The 25,565-nt window shown below is 39.0% G+C and overlaps 1 protein-coding gene across 1 annotated transcript; it reads left to right on the plus strand.

The window, feature by feature from the left end:
* The first annotated feature begins 1,536 nt into the window (after nt 1-1,536).
* ppm1ba (protein phosphatase, Mg2+/Mn2+ dependent, 1Ba) lies at nt 1,537-25,297 on the plus strand. Its single transcript, XM_034681708.1, has 6 exons — nt 1,537-1,928; nt 12,682-13,573; nt 14,892-15,009; nt 16,195-16,309; nt 17,532-17,589; nt 22,295-25,297. The coding sequence occupies exons 2-6, from the start codon at nt 12,686-12,688 to the stop codon at nt 22,322-22,324; spliced, it is 1,209 nt and encodes a 402-aa protein (XP_034537599.1). The 5' UTR covers nt 1,537-1,928; nt 12,682-12,685; the 3' UTR covers nt 22,325-25,297.
* The last annotated feature ends 268 nt before the right edge of the window (nt 25,298-25,565 follow it).

Raw genomic sequence — 25,565 nt, forward strand, 5'->3', positions numbered from 1 at the left:
CTCAATGAATTGTCCACATCACTGGCAGACCGCTTTGTTTTTTATAAAATCCCTTTCTGGTGCTAAAGGGAGCCGCATATTAAATTGGATTTCCTTATTGGATTGATAACTGTGGTTGGCTTGACCTGATCATTGTTAAATGAGGATCTGTTTAAAGAAACAGTGGACTGGACACATCAGCAAGATTAAACAAAACATAAGGTTGCAGATTTGTTTGGTTTCCAGGCGGGGGTGCCATGTGTGGGACCACCTAAGATATGGGAGAGGGTCCACTCAAGCTTGGTTTGAATTGTATTTCAAAAAGCTCTCTGATCTGACCTTACCAACCCTTTAATGATCTACAAATAAAGCTTTTTATAACTTCACATGGTAAAGAGGCTATACACTGTACAGACTGTAGTCATCCATAGCAAATTTTGTGTCCTAATTTTGGGCTATTGAAATAATAATACTAATAATAATAAATAATTTTAACCAATAATGTTCTTGGTACAGAGGGCCAATTTCTCTGTCAGGTAAAATGTTTAGGCCACATAATACACATATAGGCTAAACTTACTTACATTATAGTGAATATAAAAGTATAAAAAGTTACAGGGTGTGTACTTGTATGAAAACAAAAGTTTGGAAACAAGTTTGCTCCCTCCCACACAAATAGACATACAGTCAGAGGTGTCTTACTTAAGTAGAAATTTGGGGTATCTATATTTTACTGGAGTAATAATTTTTCAGCCGAATTTTTACTTCTACTCTTTACATTTTAAAAAATAGCCTTGTAACTCTTATTTAATTCAGGCCTTTTTTCATTCCGGCTTGTTATCTTTAAAAAAAAACCACACATCTATGTTCATTTACATTCCAATAAAGGTTATTGATAACATGCCTGTGAAGTTTGACTTTTTGCACCATTAAAATACATACAGGCAACGAGTCATCATATCTTCCGCTCCATGAAACATGTTAATGCTCAGTAGTACACATATATGGTTCTTTAATGTATTTGCATTGTACCAAAATGCATTAATATTCAATGGGCATTAACGCGGCTGAAACAGGTGCAACCAAAATATTTCAACATTAACATATTAATATAACATTATAGTCATTATGGCCTTTAGAAAAATGTTTTTTGGGAGGTATAGTGCACTATAGGCCCCTGTGGCGCAGCCTAAGCTTTAGTTCTTAATGGCATTTTCCCCCCTTACATTACTTTAACTTGTATACTTTAAGTAGTTTTGAAGCCAGTACTTTTACACTTTTACTTGAGTGAAAAAGTTGAGTTGATACTTCAACTTCTACAGAAGTCTTTTTAAACCCTACTATCTATACTTCTACTAGAGTAATGAATGTGAATACTTTTGACACCTCTGCATACAGTGAGTAAAAGAGCAATCAAACAACTTGATTTTGCTGTTTACAGAATGACTGAGGAGAGGTCCGTCTGACTGACTTGTCCTCTGTCCAACCGGGTCTCAGTATCAAGCAGCGTTCGTCCAATCACAGAAGAGACAGAAAGCTTCGCCCCGCCCCCAAACTGCATGTTGAGAAAGAACGTCATCTGCCTCATACATGTAGCTTTAGCCGAAATAAGCTAGTCGTTTAAATCACAGATAGTCTTCATCTTATCAGAACGTCTTTCATTCTTTTCCACCGACATCCAACGTGACGGCTCTTTATGATGTGCTTCCCGTGTCTACAGTGCCAAACATGTATTTAAAAGTCTTATTCCGCTGCAGAGACATGCTGAAAGCAGAACTGATCGTGTGAAATGCAGGCTAGCCTAATCAAAGCTAGCTGACGAGCAGGGGCCGAGAAGCGAAAGTGGCTAACGAGAGATAAGCTGATCACAACAAGCCTGGGTACGTTAGCACACCTACCACTGAAGCAGCAAGAAGAAGGACCGATACAGATAGTTCCTTTCCTACAGAGTAAGTCATGTTTATTCATTATTCACATTAGCGAGTTAACTGACACTGTGAACTAGCTGGCTGGTTAGCTAGCAGCAGAAGTGGCCCTCTGGTCAGCTGGGGAAAACTGCCTCAGTAAACATTATGATGGATCAGATTAGTTTACAGCATTGCTGTGTGTATTTTGGCGGTGATCATTTTGATATTGTATTAGTTATGAAACGATGTCTAATTTTGTGAAGTGATTGTCATGTCTAAACATGTCTTACATGTTTTTTTTTACCATGTATTTTGCTGAACAGTTTTGAAATGATGTATTTGGCAGAATCACTATGATTCATGATAAGTAGCTTATAGTGATCATAATAGTGACTGACATGGTAAATACTTAAAGTCTGTTTACGTTGTGACAATTTACGCAACACAGAAAGTGGATGAGAACGTTCCTGTTTTCACTTTGTGGTTGCCTTGTGTTAAATGACACATTCAGGGTTTATGTCAAGTGGATCCACATGGGCAGTGTTGGACAGTAACACAGTAAATTCACTTGAGTACAGTACTTAAGTACATTTTTTGAGTATCTGTACTTTACTTGAGTATTATTTTTTAGGGGGAACTTATTACTTTTAATCCACTACATTTGAAAGACAAATATCATACTTTTGACTCCACTACATTTCTATCTATGCTCTAGTTACTCACTACTTTTGCTTTGAAGTCAGCTCATGAATTTTCTTTTCTCAAATCAGATCCCAAAGACCGTGAACTGTTTGTGTACTTGTGTTTGGTTTGTCTCAGTGCTGTAGCAGTACCTCAGTTGAGAGTAGATCAAATGTTATTCAGATCAGTCCGTTCATTTAGTTGTGGTGATGATGGCTATGACTGAGAAGGATGATGATTCTCTACCTGAGCACCACAGCCATATTTTAAACCCACGTTTGAGGTTTTAGAGATAAAGAATGATTGGTATTGTTATAAATCTCTGATCTGTTCACCACACAAACTTCATCACAGCCTACAAAACATCAGCCTCTAACCTGAGAAAGCATATGGAGGTCTGTAGCTAACACACTGGTTTTATTCCAGATGAACATTTTAAACTTGTCTGTGCTTGTAGTAACTTAGTTTATATTTCATGGTTAACTTTTTAGATATGAAATCATGTTTTCTAGATAAATGGAATGTACTCCGATGTATTCTTGACTGCACTCATGCTTTGTGATACTACAACGTGTTGAGATATTTTAAAAAGTACTTTGAATACTTAAGTATTTTTAAAAGCAAGTACTCCAGTACTTTAACTTCAGTAATAATTTCACAGAGCAACTTTCACTTGTATTGGAGTATTGTTTGAGCAGAATGATTTAACTTTGACATAAGTAATGAAGACATGTACTTTGTCCACCACTAAACATGGGTAACCTGTGAAAACAGTTTTGCCCTTAAGGGCCATGGGGACATATTAAATGCAACCCTCTACCCCATATGGTCGATGTGTGTTTTTATTTATTTATGTATTATTGTTTCCTATTGTGCATAACTCTCAACTCAACTTTACTTATATAGCACCTTTCATACATATAAAACATGCAGCCCAAAGTGCTTCACAGAATAACAGAGACAGAAAACAGCAGCAATGGTAAAATTATAAAAGGCAGGATTATAAATAAAATAGTTAAAAAGAAAATAAAATCAATACAATAAAATTAATAAAATAAATAATAGTGGAAAGAAAAGTTCCAAATAAGGTAGTGTTAACAAGATCAGGTGAATACAAGAAATAAATAGATAAATAAATAATTAAATAAGATAAATATATGTTAAAGCAATGATTCAAATAATAATGGTTAAAATAATAATACAAATAATAATAGCAGATTCTAATGTAACTAAAAACTCCAGTTCTCTGGTGCTTTCTTTTCCTATTTTGTGCTGAGTGCTCATGAAACATCAGTACATGAGTTCACTTGTTTTATTGCCTTGTTGTGGCTAGCTTTATTGCGTTGTTGGTGCATGTGGCTCTGTGTTTGGCAGTGTTTGTGTGACAGTGTGTTCCAGAAATGGCAGCATCATCAGTGGCATGTTTGTGTTGGCACCTTGAAGGGAAATCCTGCACTGTGAATACCACCCTAGCCTGCTACTACTACTGCCAGGCTATTTGCCTGTCCAGACATTGTTAAACTGGCAGCTCGAAATAACTGATGGATGAATTTATCAAGCGTCGAGAAGAGTGATGAACTGAGCGTTTGTGTTGTAACAGAAAATCGAGTTGCAGATGAATTTCTGAGAAATTACCCAGCATAACTGCTCCTTTATAACCCAATTCACAACAGAGCATGGAATCAGTGATGTTCACAATTTTCAATAATACGTGTGTCTCTTAAACCTTTTCCCTTATCACTGTTGTAGGCTCTGATTGTGCACAAAGTTACCCCACCAAGTAGGGATGGGTACGATTACTCGAGTACTCACCGTTGACCCCATTATTCGAATAGTATTTTGTTATTCGCGCACCTGGAAAGATAATCATACAGCGTTACATTTGCTTTTTGTTTTCGCCTAAATGAATATACTAAGTAGGAAAATAATTAACAGGATATAAACGTTTGACTTCTCCGGCCACGGCTTCAGCTTTAGAAGACACCGAGCCAGATTTCAGCAAAAACAACTGTTTTACGGCAGCTACGGCAACACTTTAGGGACTTGTTATTCAACCAAAAGCGAAAGCACAACAAACACTGAACCATCTGCGACACCTGCGACATGTCAATTATAAAAATGAATGTCTGGAAGTGCTTCGAAAAAACTATGAAGTTAATGAGCAGTGCAGGATATGTGGCGTTAAACTTACATACCATAGAAATACTAGTTTGATGCTTAACCACATACGCTTAAAGCACAAGGAGAAAACAGCGGAGACGGATAACAGGCAGTCTCGCATCACGCCTTTTGCTCGCCCTGTTAGCACACGTCGTTGTGATGAAACCAGAGTGGAGAAGATTAGCCTGATAATAACCAAAATGGTAACTGGAGATATGCTCCAGATATGTTTTGTGGAAGGAGAAGGCTTCAAAGAGCTGACTGCGTTAGTCGAGCCGGAGTACAAGCTACCATCAAAGAGAACAAACAACTACGAGAGTGGAAAAGATGTCTGAAGAAAAGGCAGCAGAACTTACTACAATTCTGGTCTGGAAGGTCCGTGTCCGACAGACTTTTATTTATCTATTTTTGTTTATGGTTAAAAAAAATAAATAATTGCGAGTACTCGAGTAATCGTTCATTAGGAAATTCAAGTAATCGATTACAAGGATTACGGTAAATTCCTATCCCTACCACCGAGTGGTTGATGTTTAGCATTAAGTAATTTCTGATTAACATGAGAACACATCTGTCGTTCATCTCTTTTCCTCGCTCTGAACAACATCTCTCTTTTTTTTAAACTTTGGAGGCCAGAGATTAAAACTGAAGAATATGCTAAGGAGTGCAGTTATAAGCAAGTCCACATCCCCTTCTTGTTGCTGAGAGCCCACTCACTCACAGTCCAGTATAACATGACACATTTACTTTCCTCCTCTTTAGCTGTGGTCTGATAGGCTCCAGTCTGGTGAAGTAATGGCCCTGGCTTCCCTGACGCCACTGGGATGAAGATGACTGAAGCTGTCTGATCAAAGAGCACTTGTTCAGGAAAACTGACTGCTTTTGAAGCCACTTAAGTGATGAGTCATCAAAGAGAGGGGGCTGGGATATCCCCGGCCTATTTCTTCCAACTCTGAAATTTGTAAACAAGAGCCTTCATTGAATGGCGAAACTGATTTCATATGATTCCAAATTTAGATCAAAACCCAGTGAAACACATAAACAAAACTTTATACTGTTACAAATCCTGATGAAGTGGTCTTTTGCATGTCACCCATCTGTTTCTGAAGCACTGTTTTGAAGCCAATCGTCAGCGGGAGCCATATTGGATGAGTTGAAGTTGACCTAACTTCTGTCGAGTTAGGGTGAGGTAAAGAGGCGGGCTTTGAGCCTCCTAGCCAACAGCTACAGCGTTCCCGCCTGTCAATCAAGTCAGCTGTGCCTCTCATAATGGACAACTTGTAATCTTAATACCTTCAAAATTTCCTCATTATGAAAAAATTCACCCTGTACATTGTGTGCCGATCAAGAAATTAGCAATCTAGACTACACTCGTCTTTTGTACCAGGCTGTAAACATGTTTTTTTCTGCTGTAAAGATCGTCTTTTTTGAATTAGTGTATAAGGTTTCCGGTACTTCCGGAGCCAGCCTCAAGTGGACACTCGAGAAACTGCAGTTTTTAACACTTCCGCATTGGCTTCAATTCTCGTGGCCGGAGTTTGCCGCTTTGTTTTTTCCCACTTGATAACCCCAGTGATGTGCTGGCTCTCACTCCCCATCTGTCCTTTCTATCTCAGGCTTTGGGGAACATCAGGAGCCATGGGATAGGCTACTAAATCTAATGGGCATTGTGGGATGGGCTTCTTCACTGAGCGCTTATCCTTTCTTTCAGCACAAGTACCTTGTGTTTATCTCAAATTAATTTTAATGAGATTAAGTATTGATTGTAAATCCGAGAATTAAACAAATGATTATGAGTATTTGTTATACTCGGTATATGGAACATCCTTTGCCAAGCATGTTGTGTCCAACTTGTTCACTTCTTCACTGTTTGCCATATCACAGAGAACATTTGTAGCAGAGAATATAGTGCGTCAGTTCAGAAAAACAATATTGGGACACTGTTCGTCTGGCAATATCATTTCTCTGTGCATAGTGCATGATGGTCGTTAGCCTTTTAGTCAGTGGACATTGATTTTTCCACTACTTTTGACGTTGCATTGAGGGATAACTTCAATAATAAAATGTTTCACCAGACATAAAGGCAACACCAGACAGACACATCAAGTGGTGCTTAAATGTAGGCAAAGAGCTGGTCCTCGTAAAGGGCAAAGAAGTGGAGTTACTTTATGCTTATTTCATGCATTTCATTATGCGTTACGTGTTGATTGCATGCAGCATGATGATTCTACATTGCCATGCTACATTCTCCATTAGCTTGTTTACAAGTGTTCCTGTTGACGCTGCAGTAGTTCACTGAAGAAGCTGTTTTATGACATTTAAGTAACTCAGCTTGCGTTAGACATTACAGCTCTGTGTAAAACTTCCAGACATTGATACCAAGTATGTGTGTGATGCAATTTTGGGGTTAACCATAAAATTGATTCATGGCAATCTGAAAAAACTCAAAATTATGAGATGCTAGAAAATTGTTTCTTTACTTTATATGGCTCTGTGTAGATATCCATACATAGAGCTTGCTCTTTGCATCCAGTCGAAACATGTGAACTTGTAATTTAGGGTCAATTTATGTGAATATGTGTTAAGTTGCATTTCGACCAAGAGTTCCGGGGTCTTTTTGCCCCCAGAACTACTTTCCCCGGAACTGAAAGGTTCCTGTGCCCCCTGAGTTGTCTGCGTTTCAACCAAAGGCTGAAGTCCTGGGTAGATTGTGCAAATCAGGCCAGTGACGTATGGAGAAAAAAAATAATTAAATAATATTTTGAAATCTTAATAAAAAACTAAACTAGTATGCACTCCCAGGAACTCCCTCTGTGTTTCAACAACTGTGTTAACTCCACAAACACCGTAACGTTCAACCGAAAGTCCCAGGACCTTTGAAAAGTACTACCCCCCCAAGCAGGGCCTTTTCAGGTGGGAGATTATCTACCCCTGAACTAAATTTAGACCCTGGTTCCTCAGGTCAAACGCACGTAGTTCAGAGGTGAAGTCCCTAGTTGCGGGGTAAAGTTCCTGCGTTCGAAAAATGCCTTTAGATATAAGACAGAAGTTTCCTTTTCAGGTTTATTAGGGCTTTTTTTGAGAGGGGTAGGGAAAGTGTTGAGTACTGGATAGAGATGGAAACTGGGAGAGAGAGTAGGGAATGACATGCAGCACAGGGCTGCAGGTCCAAATATAAGCCAGGCATCCCGCTTAGAGGACTACAGCCTCTATGCATAGGGCATGTGATAGAACTGCTAGGCCAAACTAGTGCCCTTGAAGATGATTTTACTACACATTAAACAAATACTGACATCCTAAGCAAGTACTGAAGTACTGTTAGAGGTAGTCCACTGCCTTGAGTTGTCTGTGTTTGACAGGTTAATCCAGTCCTGTGTGGATCCCATCAGCAGCTGACTGTTAAATTGAGTTAGCTTGTTAAAGCTGCCCTGCTTGTCTGATGTCTGAGACATGTGGACCTGTCTGTTAGCCAGCTTTAAACTTTGACTCTCAAAAAGCATTGACTATCCACTTAATGCTGAAATTTATATCATACGAACAAAAAAAAAACACCAGTTAAATGGCAAGAGTAAATCAGAGTGAGGGCAGTTTTACCACCTTTGTGGAGACCTGACTCTGATATATCAATGCCCTCCATAAATGGCCACATAAATAAACACACACACACACACACACACACACACACACACACACACACACACACACACACACACACACACACACACACACACACACACACACACACACACATACATATAGACACAAAAGCATGCCTGTGCACTCATCTCGTCGCATGCTGTAACCACCAACAACTACTGCTGCTGTTGCTTAGGCAACCACTCAGCTGCCACTCCAAGCATTGTATCCATGGAAACATTAGACTGAGTGACATCACTCCCTGGAGTTATCAGCGCCTTCATCAGTGTGCTTCTAACTTATTTATGCCAGTATTTATCTTTAATGTGAGACCATAGGGGTGATGCACATATCGAAGCTGTGTGTTAAATGTGACTTGTTATGAGATTTGGTGCCGAGTGTGTGTGTGTGTGATTGCAGTGCGGGTGAAAGAGCAAATGATTTGGTTTGGTGATTTGTGCACATGGCTTTGATATCTGCTCGGTTAATGAATCGAATGTGAGTGCGAATGCATTTGTTGTCAAGGTAATAATTCAAGTGGTGTGTACCCGTGATGCTTCTCAGCCCTTTGATATGTGATCAAGTGTGTCTGTCTGCTGCTATGCTAAACAACACACACCTGTTTTACTCCAGTCACATGAACTGGAAGTCATACAAACCCCTTTGGTATTGATTAGGGAGGCACCAAAATGAAAATTCTTGGCTGAAACCGAAAACCAAAAATGAGGAAACCAAGATCGAAAACCGTAACACCGAAATAAATTATTATGCCAATTATTAGTAGGGAGACCGGTGACAGTTTTAACATTTCACTCGTTGGATTTGAGATTAAGCCATGCATTTTCTGTTTGTGTTGCACAGGCATGTTCTAGGCCATTTATTAGCAGACACTTGAAGGTAGTTTGTATAGCAGTTTGAACACACTGGGTTAAAAGAGCTCAAAGTTAGACAGAAATGTTAAAAATGTTACAACTGTCCCCGGTCTCCCCTACCCAGTGGCGTGTCCAAAATCCTAAACTATGATTGGCTGTTTGCCTTGTCAGAGGTGGGGTTTCTGTTAAAATCTATATATTGGGATGAGTTAAAAGGCTGACAGTAGATTTCTTTATTAGTGCCCTCAAACTGTGACTTTGAAAAAACACAAGTCCTTAAAGAGTCAAGCTTAGAAGATTTATGCCACTTTGTCATGTTTTTTTTTTTAAGTCAAAAGGAATAACAACTGTTTAATACTTTAATGAAAGTAGGTTGTGAAGACAGAAAGGGTAAATGTTATTTATTTGTAAATGCACTGGCCACCACTGCCTATGTGAGAGCCTCACTTGGGCCACCCTGGTCAAAAAGTTCTGGACATGCCCCTGTCCTACCATTGCATTTATGGCTATTACTGTGTGCTAACCTCATTAAGATCAAGGATCGCATTGAACATATCAGACAACGAGGGTGCATTCCCCTCATCTTGTTCAGAGAGACGAGTCCTTTTTTCTGCACTCTGTTTCTCCTTCTCCTGCGCTGTGCGCTTCTTCGTCTCTACGCGGGTTCTCCGCATCCATTGCGGCCTGGATCATTTCTCGTGCGCGCTGCTTCATTCCCACATCCAAGTAACGATCTTTATAACGCAGATCAAGTACAGTCGCGATGAAGTGCAGAGGATCCGAATAGATCTCAGTGAAACGTGTGCTGACAGACTCTAAGAGTGTACTTTTCATTGTTTTCACTCCGTGGTCTGTCTCAACCTCTTGAGACAGACGCTTTAGTGCTGTAATTAAAGGAATAACGGATGCAGACATGATGGCCCTTATCCAGACAAGCGCGTACTGGCTGCGGTTTTTGCTCACGTCATCACAACATTCTGTTTCGGCCGTGTTGTTTCGGTGATAAAAGTCTTTCGGCCGAAAACCGAAAATGCACTTTTGGTGGCTGAATTTTTGGTGCATCCCTAGTATTGATCATCCTCTCTTCTCTAGGTGTAAACAAACTGTGTCATAATTCTGTAGCACTAACTTTGAACAGATTAAAAGCACAACAGTCTAAAAACGCACCATATAGAAAGATACAGACAGACTGCATTCATCTGTTGTTTCAAGTTTGCTCATGAAATCTCAACCATGCCTTACATCATGGGTTAACAGAAATATGAGAGTGTAGGAAGCCTGGCCGTTTAAAAGAATGCAACCTCTATCCTCAATCATGCATGCAAAAACAGACCCGAGCCTGCAGACTATATCAAAGTACCCTGCACTGATATAAAAGTACAAGTTAAAAGAGCAATTTCCAAGGCTAAGTGGCTGTTAAGTGGTGCAACAATCAATAGCCATGGGTTTGCTTTATGTAATCAATTAACGCAGGGATTGTACAAAATTGCTCCCTCCTATAACGCAGCCTGATTCCACTGTACATTTTGCTAATGCAGGTACAGTGATGGACTGATAACACATCCTCTTTATCACTGTGTGGAGTTTGTTAATGCTCTCAGTGGCTAATTCTCGCTCAAGAAGCTTTTAAGCTAGCTCCCAAGGTACTTAAAGTATAAACAAAAGTGGCTGTGCTATTCCTGGAAGTGATAAGAAATGATCACTGATTGGTTGAATGAATTCCTTTAAGCCTGTTAGGTAAACAGTGGATGAAGCATACACACATGCTTAAAAGCTTCAGCTGTCAATTCTGGTTTACATCTTTTTATTGTATCTACTTCAGTTTTTCTGTTTATAGAATAATGAAATACCTCTCAGAGACAGAGAGAGGTATTGCTAGCTGAGTCTGAGCTTCTGTTTTGGCTTTCAAATTTAATACAGTGATGCATTTTGCATAGGTCAATAAGAGGAAGAAGAACTGTACTCCCAAGAAGCCGCTATTCTCTTCACCACTCAGGCCATGTTGGTTACGGTGTTAATTGCACTTTTTTCCACAACTATAATCTATTCTATTAATATAAATATGTTAGCTAGGTGCTGATTAGGGTTGCAAAGGGGTGGAACATTTCTGGTAAATTTCCATGGGAAGTTAAGCTGAGGAATTTTGGAAATATTCCAAATTAGAAACTTTCCATGGGAATTATGGGAATTTATGGGAATTAATGGGAATTTATTGGAATTCATGGGATTTTTTGAGAATTAAGTGGGAATTGAGGGTAATTTAACTTTATCAAGTGTTAAATATTTTATTGAACAATCAATTATTTAATTGAAGAACAAAAACATGAATGTTGAGTTAAAAATCTGGTTGTTTTAGTCAGGATTACGCTAAAACATATTTTCCCCAACTATATTTAAGTTCCCTATTAAGAGCCAACCTTCAATTTAGTAAATTCCTGGTTTATTCCCATAAATTCCTGTTAATTCCCATGGAAAGTTTCCAACTTTGAAAATTCCTGGAATTTTGCAACCCTAGTGCTGATCTCTTCCTTTAATGTTAGTCTTTTAGTTTTACAGCTCCTTTTAATGCTATGGTCCTTTGAGTGGCCTTGTGTTACAAACCCAGCTTCTTTTAGAGGAACACATTCATCATTGAACCAAAGTTAAACCAGCATGCAGGACAACATCGCCCGCCCTGCTACTAACTTGAATGACGCCATGATAAATGGAAAAACCTTCCCCAGTGTCAAAATGTCTATGAAGACAAAGGCCAGTTTCCAAACCCTGCATTTTCTAATAGAAATGGAGATCTATTTGAATTTTCTTTAATATGTGTACATATACATGTGCCTATGTGCATAAATATGAATTTGTATTTATCGGTATGTGTATGGTATGATATTTTTCTCTTCATTAGAGGAGGTGCTATGTTCGCTGTTTTTTGCTGTAAATAATCTGTCAGATTTATGTTTTTAGTCTGAATTTGTTTTGTCTATTGTTTTTGTTGTTGTTTGTTTGTTCTGCTCTGTCTTTTTTTATTTTTATTTTATTTTATTGTATTGTCATTATTTCTGTGTCTTTATTTGAATGTTTGTAAAAACGAATACATTTCAAATCATAAAAAGAAAGAAAAAGAAATAGAGATCCTAGTCACACGACTGGGAACAAATAGGGAACAATGATGAAAATCAAACAAATTTAAGGAACACTTTTTGCTGAATTTGAAAAAAGTAGTTCCTTAAATATGTGCACTGAGAGTTTTGAAATTCAATAACAAATGTTCAACAAGGAATTTGAGCAGATATGGTTTTATAAAATGTATTAAAGCATACCATTTAACTATTCAAATGGAGAAGCATTTTACACTTTGTATTATCCTCAAAGTGATTGTTCTGGTAATTAGTTTACATGTTGAAGCAGACTGAACTGTTACATTGAGTGACTGTTTTTGTTTTGCTCTCTCTGGGCAGAGTCATGGGTGCGTTCCTGGACAAACCCAAGACAGAGAAGCACAACTCACACGGCGAGGGAAATGGCCTTCACTTTGGGCTCAGCTCCATGCAGGGCTGGCGGGTGGAGATGGAGGACGCTCACACAGCTGTGCTGGAACTTCCTGCTCCTGGCATGACTGACTGGTCCTTCTTTGCTGTGTATGATGGTCACGCTGGATCAAGGGTTGCAAACTACTGCTCTAAGCACCTTCTGAAACACGTAATCAGTGCCAGCTTCGAGGCTGGAGCATCACAAGGTTCCCACACAGGTTCAGACAGCTCCACCAACGATCCTCCAGCCTCAATTCCTCCAACAGTAGAGGCTGTGAAATCGGGGATCCGGACAGGTTTCCTGAGGATTGATGAGCACATGCGCAGCTCATCTGACCTTCGCAATAGCATGGACCGCAGTGGCTCCACAGCAGTGGGAGTCCTCGTGTCCCCGGATCATTTCTTCTTCATAAATTGCGGGGACTCTCGAGCTGTTCTGTTCCGCAACTCACACGTGTGCTTCTCCACACTCGACCACAAGCCCTGCAACCCACGTGAGAGAGAACGCATCCAGAACGCAGGTGGCTCAGTGATGATTCAGAGGGTTAATGGGTCATTGGCCGTATCCCGAGCCTTAGGGGATTATGACTACAAGTGCGTGGAAGGCAAAGGTCCCACAGAGCAGCTGGTTAGTCCAGAACCAGCTGTGTTTGAGATGGTTCGGGCCCCAGAGCAGGATCAGTTTGTGGTACTGGCGTGTGATGGCATCTGGGATGTCATGTCCAACGAGGAGCTGTGTGAGTTTGTGAAATCTAGACTGGAGGTGTCTGATGACCTGGAGAGAGTCTGCAATGAAGTGGTGGACACCTGCCTGCACAAGGTGCGTCCACATTTGTTTTCAAGTATGAGGTGTTGTTTGTTTTTAATGTGATCTACTTTATGACTCACAGAAATCAAAGTGTGCAGAATCTGATAGCATCACTTGTTGACTTTCCTGAATTTTTTAAAAATCACTGTCACCAAGAAGCATTTTTAATTCTCTGGTCCACTTACATTATTTGATGAAAACGTGTAAATGTAGATGAAGGGAGGACAAACTGAAAGCCTCTTATTTTTAAGTGTTAAATCAATCAATCAATCAATCAATCAATCAATCAATCAATCAATCAATCAATCAATCAGACTTTATTTACAAAGCGCTTTTCATACAATGATATTGTAACACAAAGTGCTGTACAAAAAATAATAACAATACAATAAATTAAGAAAAAATGATTTAAAAAAGATATACAAAAAAATACGAGAGACCCCCCCTTTCTAATCCCAACCCAGCCCGACCCCAAAACCCACCCCACAATTCTAAGGTGAAGAACACAATATATGCAACAATAATAATAAAAACAATAAATTTAAAATAGATGAATGCAAATTAAAAAAAAAAAACAAGTTGCTGAACGAACTGAGGAAACGCTCTCATGATATCTTAATGAGGAAACACTGGAGGTAAAATAAGATGTTAAAACTCAACGCAGGAAATTAAAATCACTAAAATAAGTTGAAAAAAAATAAATTAGTAAGACAGTAAAACACTAAAATATTAAACCATTAAAGGAAAATAAGTTGCTATACTTAAAATAAATAAATCAATAAAATAAAATAAATGACTAAGATAATAAAACACTAAAATATTAAACCATCAAAAGAAAATAAGATGCTAAACTTAAAATAAATAAATACAAATAAATAAATTACTAAAATAATAAAACACTAAAATATTAAACTATTAAAGGAAAATAAGATGGTATACTTAAAAAATAAAAATGACTAAAATTTGAACTTGATGATAAATAAATAAATAGATAAATAAATAAATAAAACTGTTATGAGAATGAAACTCATTTAAAAGTGAGACTAAAAAGGTAGGTCTTACACTTACTGTTTTATGGCTTCAATTATGGCTGTTAAAACCTGTAAGGTTTCATCATTGCTTCTTAACAGCAGCTTTGGTGAGGCTCATTTATGCGCCATTAAAATGTAACCACCTGTATCAACGCTGTCTTAGCTCTGCCAGTGTAAATGTCTCAGTTACTGACAGTATATACTCAGGAAATGACCCTCACTATTTCTTTCAACACCCCAAATGACTCCGTCTCTTACATGCTCTTTCGTCGTTCCTTTCTCTCCCCCTTCCATCTCAGGGGAGTCGGGACAACATGAGTGTTGTGTTAGTGTGCTTGGCCAGCGCTCCCAAAGTGTCAGAGGAAGCTGTGAGGAAAGACGCTGACCTCAACAAATATCTGGAGTCTCGAGTGGAAGGTGAGAATGGATGTGTGGAGAAAGAAAACCATTGTTTATGTACCATGCATGTGGATTTTAATCTCTATTTCAGTTCTGAAAACAGCTGTGGAGTTAATAACATTTAATTCAAATACATTATGAAGCCATTGTGTGTCTGTCATGTGGTAGGATCTATCATTTTTGACTGTGCCTGTAAAAAATGGCACCACATTCTGAATTGAAATGAAAATACACCCAATACTGTTGTTTGATGTAGTCAGGGAGAGCATTTCTTTGTCTTGGATCCTTCAGATGTTTTTTCTTGGAGACACGGGGTCCATCTCCAGCTGAAACACTGTATCATATCTGTATGCATGTTTTCTCCACTGACTGACCCCGGGACTCTCTATTGTCTAACCTCCAGCCAAGTTTGCCCCGGCTCTCAGCAGAGGAATGACACCATCATGACCTCCTTTTCCATTTCAGCAAGCATCTCCTCTCTTTATTCCCTGTTCGCTCCTCCCCAGCATTTCTCTCTCTGTGGACGCACATTTCTCTTCCTTCTATTGCTCAAACACGCTCTGTTTTGTCTGGATGAATTTCCTTCTCCTCCTTGTCTTACTCTCTCTCTCTCTTCTTTCTCATTTTATCCCTTTATTTTCAGGATGATAAACAGAGCAGGTTATTTAGTCTGTGTTGGTGAAGTCAGCTCTCTATCTGGCTGGTCAGCTGTCCCATATTTTGGATTAATGCTATATGAGTTGAGGGACAATGTAACACAGACCACTGTGTAAAGTTAACGTGTTACATACTTCAAATGAATGCTTGTTAAATGTTTGTCAGGTATTCCAGAATGGGTTGAAAGCATTGTAAGCATTGTGAGTCTTGCAAAGGTTTTGTTTTGTTGAGGCCAAGTAGATGTTTGGCGTCAGGTACTGTCTAATAGTGGAGGATAGAAAGAAAGAAAGAGGGAGAGGAATGCTCTGGCTGAACATTGACCTGGCCTCATGCCACTCTCAGCTCAGTTGCAGGCCTCTTTGTGTCACCCCCCTCTTACCCCTGACTCAAACACACAATCATTTCCACAGATTCACTTGTATGGCTTTTATCTTTCTGTTACATTTTTCAGTCTCTTTCCTCCGTTCTCTTCTTTTTTTCCGCTCCTTGCGACCACCAGCTCTGCTAATACTGACTTGTGTAATAATATGTCTGTTGTTGTTTTAGAGATGCTGTCTCGACCAGGGGAGGAAGGGTTTCCAGACCTGGGAACAGTGATGAGAAACCTCTCCACTGACAGTGGCATGCCCACGCTGCCACCAGGGGGAGGCCTCGCCAGCAAGTAAGGACCACCATCCATCAGTGGGACAATCAATACATTATTCTGTTGTTAAAAAACACTTGGAAAGTTCAAGGAGTTTGTAAAATTTGCCAAGTGCCATTTGTGTCTATTGCTGTTGAACAGTGGTGGGCAAAGTACACAGCTTCATTACTTAAGTCAAAGTATAGATCCTCCTGGTCAAATATTAATACAATACAAGTGAAAGTTGTTCAGTCAAATTATTACTTGAGTTAAAGTACTGAAGTACTTGCTTTTAGAAATACTTAAGAATTCAAAGTACTTCTTAAAAAATCTCCAAACGTATATTTACAGAGCATGAGTGCAGTCAAGAATACATAGTAGTACATTATGTTACATTATGTTTATTTAGAAAACATTACTTGAAATCTCTAAACACTATATCATGGAATAAAAACAGGAACTAAGTTGCTCCAAGCACAGACACCTTAGTTTGAAATATTCATCTGGAATGAAACAAATGTTACGTAGCTCAGCATGCTTTCTCAGGTTGGACAGTGAATTTTTGTACGTTTGGGCAGAGCGGGAAACAGGGTGACCACCATTCCAAAGGATTCGTATAATTCTTCATTTCAAAAACTTCTAACACGGGCTGAAGATATGGCTCAGGTGGAGAATTATAGCCATCATTTCCACCTCTAAATGAACTGCCTGATCTGAGTGATATTTGCTCTGTGTTTGCTCCACGTTCAACCGTGGAGACTCACGATATACAGGTATGACTAAACCACTGAGACAAACAGAACTACACAAACACATTTTACTGTCTTAGGGATCAGATTTCAGAAAAGAGAAGGATATTCATGAGCTGCCTTCAAAGCAAAAGTAGTGAGTAACTAGAGCATTGATAGAAATTTAGTGGAGTAAAAGTAATACGTTCCCCCAAAAATAATACTCAAGTAAAGTACAGATACTCAGAAAATGTACTTAAGTACAGTACTGAAGTACATTTACTCTGTTACTGTCCACCACTGCTGATAAATGCACATGCTCAGCCAAAGTCATTATTTTTTTAAGCTGTAAGGACTCTTCCAGGAATCTTTTTTTTTTTTCCTGTTTTCTAAACTGCCAGAAATATGTGTTCATATCCTGACAGCTACACCCCTCTTTTGCATACTTTCTTGCTGTGTTAGCTTTGACTTATGGATTCAAATGAATGGCTCAAGAGACCTAATCATATGTTGTATCTGTGTTCTTCCTTCAGACGCAGTGTTATTGAAGCAGTTTACAACCGTCTGAACCCATACAAGGAAGAAGATGGGGTGAGTATGAGTGACTGTGCTAAGTTGAAACGTTGTCCTTCTTTGACCACTTCCAAAATATCTTACAAAAGTTGTAAGACTGTGTGACACATCTGAGATATAAGTTTGTTTTGCACACAAGTTTTACCGGTCTTTAAAACCTGCTACTCTTCTTTTGATGCATCCCGTCTGGTTGATCAGGGTGGGGTATGTGTGTTGTGTAGTTATTTTCACACTTCAAAACCACAACAGATGAAGCATTACAAGTGACTTCAGAGATACCTTTGAGCCCCCACACCAACAGATTATAATAGACATCTGATTTTCAGAGCGCAGTGCATGATGCACACCTTCCTGTCAGCTCCCTAATTAAGTTATGCATGCATGACAACATGGCTTTGTCAGGTCTTTGAGTAACTCAGAGAATTTGCTCTTTCATCACCAACAGGTGAGAGCATTCTCTTTGAATTCATTGGCTGACATCTCTGAGCTGGATGCTCTTTGTGCATTAGAGATATCTCTGATACATTTATTTGTCTGCCTCAATAATAGAGGAACACACGCACACGCACACACGCACTCTCTCTCTCTCACACACACTCTCTCTCTCTCTCTCTCTCTCTCTCTCTCTCTCTCTCTCTCAAACACACACACTTTTACTTCTTTCTTCCTCTCCCTTCCTAACAAAAAGTTAGGAATCAGTCCACATTTATAAGATGCTACAGCATTATGGCATAACATTCAAAACACTTGAAACTCATTTTCTTTTAAAAGGGTTAATGTGGTATTAGGAACATTGAGAAATGAATTCTTCTACAACACCATGCACCAAGGAAACCTTAATATAGCTTTAACAGTTGGAGGGCCTGCTTCAATTTAATAGTTTCCACTACTGGAACTTGAAACAAATGTTCCTCCAACCAGCTAAGAGGACTGAAGCTCCTACTACAAAGTCAGTCCATGACTGACATTTTGTAAGGTCCTAACATATGACCCATTGCAGCACTAGCAACTGATATCTTTAAAACCTGTCTGGGGTGTTCTTTGGCCTAGTGGTTTAAGTACATGCCCCATGCACAGAGGTTACAGTCCTTATTGCATCGGTCCACTGGTTCAACTCCCGGCCACGACCCTTTACTGATTGTCTCCCCCCACTCTCTGCTCCACACATTTCCTGTCTCTCTTCAGCTTTCCTATCTAATAAAGACAAAAATGTCCAACATGTAAGTTGAAAAAGAACTATCTAAAGGAATGTTACTGTAGCCTTAAGAAAGAGACCAAATGTTCAGATTGCCGGTGACGACTAAACTGTCAATTTTCCTTTTTAACTCAGATTTTATCCTTCAACTTTTTACACATATATGTATATACATAGATGCTGGCTTGCATCTCTAGCTTTTGGTTTTATCAGTGATGCCAATGTAATTAGTGTTGCAAATATACATCTTATCAAAACTAAATATAGGAGAGAAAAATAAAACAATGTTTGATGCCAAAAATAATACAACTGAATGATTTAGTGAAACAAAAAAATGATGGATGGGAGTTATGGAATGCTCCCTAAACACCAGTTTTAAGTCTCAAAAATAAGTATCAAGATAACAGATGATAACAGCACTTTTCAAACCTCACTGGCATTATTCTTATACTCACTGTCTTTCCCTTGGCCCAAAATGTTCCAAAGACCTGAATATAGCTCCTGCGCAATAACTTTTTGACCTATGTTCCATATGTTGTTGAGTTTTTTGTGATTTGTAAGCAGTATAGTATATTTTTTAAATGAATAAAATACATCAAAGTCGTTATTCTAATAATATCCGGTCTCAAACAGGGGCCTGGCCCGCTTAATCTGAGGTGAATACAGACTGTGGGCAATGTTTTGGAACAAATGTTGGAGTCATGCCAGCATGTTGTGTACAGGTTTTAGTATCTCCTCCTGACATAATAGCTTAAAACAGGAAATCAATGACCCGGTTTGGCTCTGCTTCTTGCTGTTTTTGCAGTTTATGAATGGTTACACATGATATGATTTTTGGATCACATGTTTCTGTAGGGGAAAAGTTCATGAAGAAATTAGTCCTTGAAACAGTTAGCATTGAAGTGCCATTATTAGAGTTTATCAAGATGTTTATTGGCAGTTAAGTCTGGTGTTTTGGTGCCTGTGTATTTATCAGAAAATGTGTGTGTTTTGTAATTTTGGCCAGGGGTGATGTGATGTTCACCTTGTAGCATTGTTTTGTTTTATCAGTGTGGATGCAAAAACATTGTGATTGCTTGCCATAGCACGAACAAATTCATTTTGAAATTGAAGAGATACTATGTAATTTTTTAAAGCTGCTTTTTGTTCTTTTCTAAAGTTTGTTTTTGATTGTTACTCTGCTCTGATCTTTCTGGTAATAGTGCAGGATAGCAACTCATAATGCAGCATGCCACAGTCTCAATTTCTAACACTTATGGATGCCAGCATCAAACATAATCACTTTAAAAGTATCCTTAGTTTTTAATTTCCTTCATTATATCAATTGTGCTTAAAGAGTTAATGTAGTTTTTTGGTCCAAAATTAGTGACGACTGCTAAGACCAAAGGCTAAGATAAAATGTGCCAGACAAAAGCGATGCAAAAACTAGTTCCTCTAGAGATTTCATGAAAAAAAGAAGAAATAACATATTTTACTACATTCTCCAAAGGATACTTCTCTTGTTGTTCTATTTTAGCTGAGGGTCTCAGTTTCTCTGTTAAAAATAAGTTAAATGGAGGCTTAGGGGTGGAAATCGAAAACCGGATCTGACTTGGAACCGGTTCCAATTGATCAATTCCATCTGAATTGTGCACCTCAAATGTTAACGATTCTTCTTAACGATTCATTTCCCAGCACAACGTCACATCACGTTGCGGTACGTTGCATTACGCCACACACTCTGCGACGCAGAACTCCTAGGCACAATTACCTCAAATATGCTGAAGCATTTGTCGACTCGGCCTTGAAGTTTGGTGTTCGTGTCGGGCCGAAGTAGAGAAGGGTTCCATGTAAACATGTTTGCGTCAGATAGGCGAACCCCCGCCTACCTCTCCCTTTTCAGAGTCGGGACGCTTTCCCTCTGGCTCGAGGGACCACGTGTGGACTCAAGCGTCCAAAAACGAGGCACCGAGAGCGATGACCCCCGGAGGAAAAACGTTTTTCCTCTCCAAATTCAAAGTATTTTCATCCAGGCTCGAGAGGCCACGTTCATGTTCAGTGTTGTGTAGACATAATTTTGGAAAAAATAAAATGGGTCCTTTGGTTGCTGAAGACTGTATAGAACTACTTTTTTCCCCTCAAAAAAATACTCAGAAATCGTTAGGAGAATTGATAAGTAATTGGATTGATAAGCAGAATTGACAATGGCATTGACATTGATAAAATCATATCAATTCCCACCCCTATGGAGGCTGCACTCTGCTGAAACAACATCATAATGTAGATTAGTTAAGAGTTAGAATCCTCAATTTTTGAACGGAAGGGAAATTAATGATTTGTGATGCAGTTGAGTAAGAGGATCTGAAAGCAAAGTGGCATTGGCCAATTTGTCACTCAAGTTGAACTCTTTTAACTAATCCAAACAAGGAAAAATGTGCGTGTTTAACGTCGCAAATTTGAGTCTTGCCATCAACTTTCTGTCATATTGTTGTGCAAATAAGTAAATCTGCGTTTGGTCTGTGCACATCAATAGTAAGTGTGATAACAATAACGTAATGACATATTGTGAGTATTACTTAAACAGACTTCTGAACGTCACTGTCAGTAAAATATGGCCCTTAATATCATTTTATTGCAGTATTGCAAAGCGTATCAGTACAATATCTCAAACTGATTCGTTTTCGTGTTGAGATAATATTGACAAAAATGTCCCTTTCGTGAATACACACCTAAAACACAGAGATTGATGGGGGATATATCCATTTGTCTAACTGTGTGTTCACCCTCTGATTAACGCAGCCCTCCTGTTTCATTTGGTAAGTGATGACATATATAACTGTGACACCCCTCTCCCATTCTTCTTCCAACACCTCATCCACACACACACACATGAAAAACACTCATTCTTACAGGCATGTGAGTGGCAACCTGCTGCACATAATCCCCCTGTCAGTCCTCCATCAGTCTTTAGTCCCTGCTCTGGTGTACTTTTTAGCATGTGGAGCTCCATTTAGAGTTTTAAGACGTCCGTGTGCAGAACATGACTGTCCAGGTTTGATGGGGATGGATGATCATTGTTTCTGGTCCTGTCTGTCTCTCTTCTCACTTCACACGCACGCACACACGCATGCACCTGCCCCACGCGCATGCACCCTGTCTTCCTCAGTCTTTTCACATGTGCACGCAAGTAAACAGAGGTCTGCGTTTCTGTGTGCCTCCCTTCTATGAGATGAAAGTCCTTGGGATTGTGGAATTGTTTTGTTGGCATATTATTGAAGAAAGAACCTATACGTTGAGGTTGGAAGTGTGTCCTGGCCTACATTGTTGAAACTGCCTTTTCCCTTTCACAATTTCATTTTTTATTGTGTTGATCAGATGAAAAAAAGCTGGCCTTGGAAGTCCAGGTTTGGAAACAAAATCATTGAATGTGTCTGTAGATATTGTGTTTCTAAATCTGATAACCTTGGCCTTCTTTTTGTCCTCCTCTCTCTATTCTTCTCTCTCTTGTCTCCTCTTCTTCCTCTTCTCTTGGTGTCTCTCCTCTTGCAGAGCGGAGCAGAGTTGGAGTGCCACTGGTAGCTTCCCAGCACAACTGCCTGATCCAAAAGGAAAAAAATACAAATAGGACCACTTTTCCACACAAGATCACATCCATGGTCACCCTTTGATTTCCTCTGGGATCCTTTTGTTATTCACCCACACTAAGACATCAGTCCAAGCAGAAATCCAGGTTTTAAAAACGAAAAAAACTCACTCAATGTGGAGGACTGCAAAACAAAGTTTCTTGGTTCTTTTGTAGAATAAAACAGAAAAATAAAAATAAAACCTGCGTTGACGGCTTGTAAGCAGAACTACATATACCTTATAGAGACCAGACAAGAGGCAAACAAGCACAGATTTCTATTGGTCCTCTCTTTTTCTTTTTCTCTCTTTTTGGCGGTTGTTTTTGTTGTGGATTGATGGAGATGCTGCTGTGAATGCTTTGGTGCCTGTCTTAGAACAGAGAAAGAAGGGAGGACAACACAACTCAACAGCTGTCCAGCAACTCATTACTAAACCTGCTACTTACGGATAAGTTACTGGACTGAAGTTGGCTTCATTTTTTTGGCATTATTTGTTAAATGACCTGCCTGGCAGCCAATGGATCACACAAGCCTGAGACTCACACACACCTCAAGCTCTTCAGTTCAGGCAAGCTTGGAGTTATTGGCATTACTGGTACTCCACCCCAGGGGCCCTTGAGCAAGCCTCCCCAAAACTTCCAGTGGAGTACTCTCAAGAGAACCAAGTCTGTTTTGCAAGGAAAATCATTTTTGGCTTCTTCTTTGTTCCGTGTCTAAACTAAAACAGGAAAAGGAATAACACGGAGTCAGCTGACTCGTCTTGCATGTTCCTGCTCATTTTCTCTCCCCCTGTCTCTTTAAGGCTGATACCAAATGGTGGTTTTCTCATTCTTCCCTTTTGCTTTCCTCTGCCTTTCCTATGTGATAGAAGACACTCAGCTGTCATTTGTATTGATGGGCATTGTCAGAGTTGTAAGCTTTTCAGCCTGCTGTTGTGTAAACGATATAGAGATAGAAATGATATATTCAATTGTATATATATATACATATATATGTATGTATATATATTTATATATACATACATATATGTATATTTCTACACAGCAGATTTCCAAAGTCAGGGTTTGTAGAGCTTCTCTTCTTCGCCTTCTCCTTTTCCTTCGTCGTCTTCTTTGTCGTCCATGTCCTCTCAGCACATGCACAATCCTGCTCTTACTAAAACTTGCCTTTTCTATCTCCTGAATATCCTGTTTAAAGAAAGAAAATGCCTTTTTGTTTAGATTAGGACAAATCCATGACAAATTAATTTTATAATGTTTTGATATATATGACTTTTAGAGAACCTTGGGCTGTGATCCTACTATAGATGGATAAGGAAACGAGGGGAGCAAAAACTACGTCTTGTACAGCAGACTGGGAGAGAGGAGTAGGTTTTTCACTGTTGGAAATAAAGGAGGGACACTGTACGAAACTGTAGAAAAGAAGAGTCCTCGAGCTGCTCCTAGTCTTGATTTTTCCACAGCTACCTTCATAGACTTTACCCCAAAGGCACAGGGTGATGGCTGGGAAAATCTCTGCTTTAGACTCTATGGATTAACTAGGAGTCTGTTTCATATTGGGCAACCCAAGCACTAATACCTGAAACTACAGGCAGAAATATTTGTCATAAAAGCCTCCCCTTACAGACAAAGTGGGTACACATACTTTACCTGTGTACTCCTTTCTGTATGCATTCAAAACAGCATATACAAACCTGTAATATACACTTTGTTTCAATCATTCACAGGTAAATTCATTGTATTTTTCTGAAGTGGCAGTATTGAAAGAGAAAAGGCCTACAAGAGTTTGCCGGCTGATTTATGTTCTCGTGGTACACTTGCTCTTGGTGCCATATGACAAATAGGTACTTGAATGTGTAGTTGTTTTGCAGTTGAGTTGTTTTAATGGGCTGATTGTTTTTTTTTCTTTTTTTCCCCGTTTGTTTTGTGGTGGAGGGAGTGGGAGGGGTGGGATCTCTATTAGCTGTGCATGTTTTTGAGGGAGGAGTGTATTTTGTGTGTGAGTGGGAGATGTACTTAGTGGGAGGATGGGGGTAATGTGGGCATGTACAGTGTGGTGAAACACAACGTTAGAGAGGGAAGATGACTACTTTTTTTTTTTTTTACATTGTAATGGGTTTCACCACACTGAAAACAACCCTTAAGTTGAGGTTTATGTTTAAGCTATTACAGACACTGGGCTCAGAGAGGAACAACAGGAGGGAGAAACATTTATTTTTTTTGAATGTATTTTTATTTTTTTCAATCTTCACACTGATTCCACTGCATGGACTGAAAACAAGCCACATTTGCAGCTCTCCTCATGTCTTCATCGAATATTAAAACAAGCTTTCTTTGTTTCCTTTTTGTAAAAAACATAAAAACTTTATTTTCTGTTTGAGAAATTTACTAAGGAATAAAGAACTCCAGAGGCTTGGAGATATCTGAATAATTACCCCCTAACATGTTGCGTCAGTTACAAGATGTCAAAGAAAGATCATTTTACATTGCATACGACTGGGACTGCAGAGTCCTGGTGAGAATCTAGTTACAGATACACAATAGGTAACAAAAAACATAACATTCCTGAATCTTTGTTATCTTTGCCTCCTTCTGTCCTCTCTGCTCACTCTTTCAACACGAACTGTAAGACACGTGTGACGGCAGTGATAAATTCCACGCTTGTTTTTTTTATTTATTCCTGTTCTTAGTGCTTATACAAATGCTGTATTTTGAAGACAGAATGCAGTAATGATAAGCTGGTGTTCATTTGAGAGTTACTTAGAACCCAATCATCTTCACTTTACAGCTTTTAGGAGACTAAAGGCAGGTGAGATTACGAAGGGTATTCACCACCTCTTCTTCCTGTACTAATTTCCCTGTAAGCTATTGTGATGTTACAGACCATACAGTGAACATAAACGTCAATAAAAGATGGATTTAAGTTGAAATGGTTCTGACTTTTTTTCTGTAGCATCAGATTGCTATTTTTGGTTGCATCCACGCATTCTTTCGTTCTTACATTTTTTGGTGTCTTCTAAAGAAAGGGCAAAAGAAAGTCATGCCTGTTAGAAGTATGCATTTAAATCTTTCCAAGAATTTACTTTATTTGTCAATTGAAGCACACTCTTTCTTTTACATAACTGGTCAGAATTAAGTCAATTATCCAGCAACAGATCTATGCCGTTTCTATTTAAATCTCAAAAGTAAACTAATCGC

This window comes from Notolabrus celidotus, chromosome 4, assembly GCF_009762535.1.
Source record: "Notolabrus celidotus isolate fNotCel1 chromosome 4, fNotCel1.pri, whole genome shotgun sequence".
Classification (NCBI taxonomy): Eukaryota; Metazoa; Chordata; class Actinopteri; order Labriformes; family Labridae; genus Notolabrus; species Notolabrus celidotus.

Coding starts and splice junctions, on each gene's coding strand:
- ppm1ba (XM_034681708.1), top strand. CDS start 12,686: ATGGGTGCGTTCCTGGACAAACCCAAGACAGAGAAGCACAACTCACAC. Junction 13,574..14,891: donor TGGACACCTGCCTGCACAAG/GTGCGTCCACAT, acceptor CTTCCATCTCAG/GGGAGTCGGGACAACATGAG. Junction 15,010..16,194: donor TCTGGAGTCTCGAGTGGAAG/GTGAGAATGGAT, acceptor TTGTTGTTTTAG/AGATGCTGTCTCGACCAGGG.